This window comes from Oncorhynchus gorbuscha, linkage group LG10, assembly GCF_021184085.1.
Source record: "Oncorhynchus gorbuscha isolate QuinsamMale2020 ecotype Even-year linkage group LG10, OgorEven_v1.0, whole genome shotgun sequence".
NCBI classification, from domain to species: domain Eukaryota; kingdom Metazoa; phylum Chordata; class Actinopteri; order Salmoniformes; family Salmonidae; genus Oncorhynchus; species Oncorhynchus gorbuscha.
The window spans coordinates 10,724,082-10,727,272 of record NC_060182.1 but is presented as its reverse complement, the minus strand read 5'-3'; the positions used below and the strand labels follow the sequence as shown (position 1 = coordinate 10,727,272).

Sequence of the window (3,191 nt, the reverse complement as noted above, 5' to 3'; positions counted from 1 at the left end):
ACCAAAATAAATTAGTTGATGAATATTCATGAACCTCTTTTAGGGCCGTGATGAATGCCTTGGGGTACTCTTAAAAAACGGGTTATTCTGCTCTCCCTGTAGGACAACACTCTTTGGTTCCAGGTAGAACCCTCTGTGGAAAGGGTTCTACATGGAACCTAAAAGGGTTCTACCTGGAACCAAAAAAGGGTTCTTCAAAGGGTTATCCTATGGGGATAGCCAAATAACCCTTTTAAGGTTCTAGAAAGCACCTTTTTCCCCAAGAGTCGAGGTTATTTAATTACGAGGCGGTTTTATATTTAAATTACACAAATGGCAAAGGTCTATTATGAAAACATCACTAGATTAGCCTGTTGAATGCGCTCTTATTAATGAAATAGTTTGGATAACATTCTAGTGTAATAGCTGTGTAAGTTACTAACTATATATTAACCTCATTGATGTTTTCATGCAAATATTGTGATCACCTTATTGCCATGATTGTTCAACAAAATACTGTAGTTGTCATGGTTTGGTTACATAGTAGATCCACAGACATGCCTCTCTGTACATTGATTGAACTAATTGTAATGTTCCATGGCTGCCAAGACTATGTTCAGTCTGGAAATGTAACCGTTACAAGTGAATGTCTGACCCGCAGTTCAAACCAAGGTAGTAGGTCTACAACGAACAACACGTGTTGTGAATAAAACAAGAAGAAAAGTGAAGGCATTATTCTCACCTAACATATATTGTTTTAATAAAAACACGAGAAGTACATTGTTATAAAAACAATATTGGGGATCACATCTGAATCATTGTAATATACAATACAAATATAGCTCAGCAATCTGAGAAATTGACATTTTAAAATATAAATATTTTCTACATATAAATTGCTCAAAAGACAGAAAATATCATAAGGAATGAAAGATGATTTCGCATAAAGTCCAACATGTATCAACATCGAGGAGAGCTCGTTGGGTTAGGATGCTATGTTGTTGATGACCATCCTCAGTCTCAGCTCGACCAGCACGCGTCTTCCCGGAGCGCGCCGCTCTTCTTGGTGACACCAGGACACCTGTGGCTGCGTGGGGACAGCTCTCCTGACCTGACACTTCGTAGTTTCAACTCAGAATGTTTATCTACGCATATCATGGATTTTCACGTCGCTTCACTGCTTGATGCAAGACATAAAATGCGACGAAATGTCATCCATGGCTGGCGAAAACACCGTTCATGTTGCTTCGGTTAATGGTTATATGTTGCTTAATCAGCGGCAGAGAATTCTGTCGTCGGAGCATCCGTTCTGTGAAAAGGAAGAGGGGTAATGGTACATTTTAACACGCAGATAACAACTTGGTTTTAGCACAGGATTATGCAGTGGTGTCCTTAATTCATGGCAATAATATATTTTCCCGAAATTGCGTTGATGTAATTGTTCTGTACACATACCTCCACAGAGATGCTGGCGATTTCTGCATTGAGGGTTGTCAGAGGGGTCCGGGGTGCATCTGTGGCCTGCTGTTTGCCGGGTGCGTCCAGCTCGACCTGTAGGTCCCAGATATAGTCGATAACATGCTGCAGAATCTCCATCTTACTGGCTTTCTTGTTGGCTGGCAGAGTGGGCACCAGCTCCTTCAGCTTGCTGTAGCAACTGTTCATGTCCTGCAGAAATACACTCATCTGCTCGTCCAGCATTGGGATCTTGCACTTGGAGATGGCCATACTCTGTTCGGAGAGACACCGGACCATGTCCTCGGTGTTCTTGAGAGTGCAGGTAGATCCGACAACTTTCATTTTCTCTTGTTCTGACGTCTTGAAGAGTGAAGAGCAATATACGAAAAAGAGGTCAAGTAGATGCGAGTTCTGGTATCCTGGTGAGAATTCTCAGACTGTTACAGTCAAGCGAATTTTGACAGTTTGTGGCTCTGAAGGGAACTCACGCTGCATTTATCTCTCCAGCAGAATTCGGGGAGTGACTGAAGCGGTTACATTTTGAAGCGTTGGACCAATGAGAAACTCCCGCATGCATCGGAGGGGCGGTCCTCCAGTCCTCGCTACCATTAGAGACGGGGTGTTTATCAATCTTTACAATCTGCTAAATGATGGTGTTACAAATGGAAACACATTTCCCAGCTGTCCTTTGACCGTGGACTCTGCAGGTGTAGAGACCGCCCGGAGACGTGGGTGTGGAGCTTAGTCATGAAGAATGCTGCAATAACTAGATTAATAGGCTTTTAACTGTAGACCAATTGGAACTCAATCTTACGGTACATAACCTGACCTGTCACATCAATCTAGGTTTTTACTGGGGATGTCTTTAGCCTACTGAAAAAAAGCCCGTCCATTTATAATTTCGATAAAATAGAGAAGATGAACAAGCATTCTGCACATCCCAGCTCTTCAGAATGCTACCCTCAAAATACATCTTTTTGTTTATAAGTATTATGTCTTAATCAACTGAAAAGTGCATAATATCGCATTTTATTATAAATTAAATACATCATTCTGCATTTGACCATTCAACAAATCTTATCCAAATTAATGTTTTAATAGCATCACTTAATTTGGCAGTTATTTAGCAGCTATAGATTTTCCATTATTGTATGCAAATTATGATTTAAAGTATAAGCTAAAAACTTAAAATGTATTTAAAATAGCATTTCATTAGTAGACGAATCTCATGGACTAACATATCCTATGCAATAAATATCTTTCAATTTACAAATCTCATAGTTTACACACATTAAGCCTTAACTCTTCCAATGAATAGTTTCACAGAGTCGTTCACATGTTCCCACTGAGCGCCGGGCGGTATGTGAATTGCTCTGTTTTGAATCTTCCACAGATCGTCCAAACAAGCTGACGCAGACCGCCAGGCGCCAGTTCCGCGACGTCACCCATTCATGTAGTCCCTGACGGCTGTCAGCCCGGCGCCGCGCGGGCGGTGTCCATGGAGACCTCAAACAACGGGGCTCACAATCCCCCCATTCACCTGCACAGCACAAACCCTGAGAACAAACTGTCTGCCCAAAATCGTTATTCATTTATCACGTTAAACCACTCAGTGAAGAGATTACTGCCCCACACACCTGCAAACTGCCATTGTCTCTCGCTTGCTCACTCAAGCTCCAAAGGCTTGTAAAAGAAAAAAGACAGAAGGCTTTGAATGTAAAATGACAGTTCCTGAATTCCTTCAGTTAGGTACT

The 3,191-nt window shown here is 41.6% G+C and overlaps 1 protein-coding gene across 1 annotated transcript; it reads right to left on the bottom strand.

The window, feature by feature from the left end:
- Nucleotides 1-714: 714 nt before the first annotated feature.
- On the bottom strand, nucleotides 715-1,931 carry LOC124045002 (DNA-binding protein inhibitor ID-1-like). The gene is made up of 2 exons (XM_046364205.1): nucleotides 1,435-1,931; nucleotides 715-1,288 (listed from the first exon to the last, which is right to left on the bottom strand). The coding sequence occupies exons 1-2, from the start codon at nucleotides 1,777-1,779 to the stop codon at nucleotides 1,253-1,255; spliced, it is 381 nt and encodes a 126-aa protein (XP_046220161.1). The 5' UTR covers nucleotides 1,780-1,931; the 3' UTR covers nucleotides 715-1,252.
- Nucleotides 1,932-3,191: the final 1,260 nt, after the last annotated feature.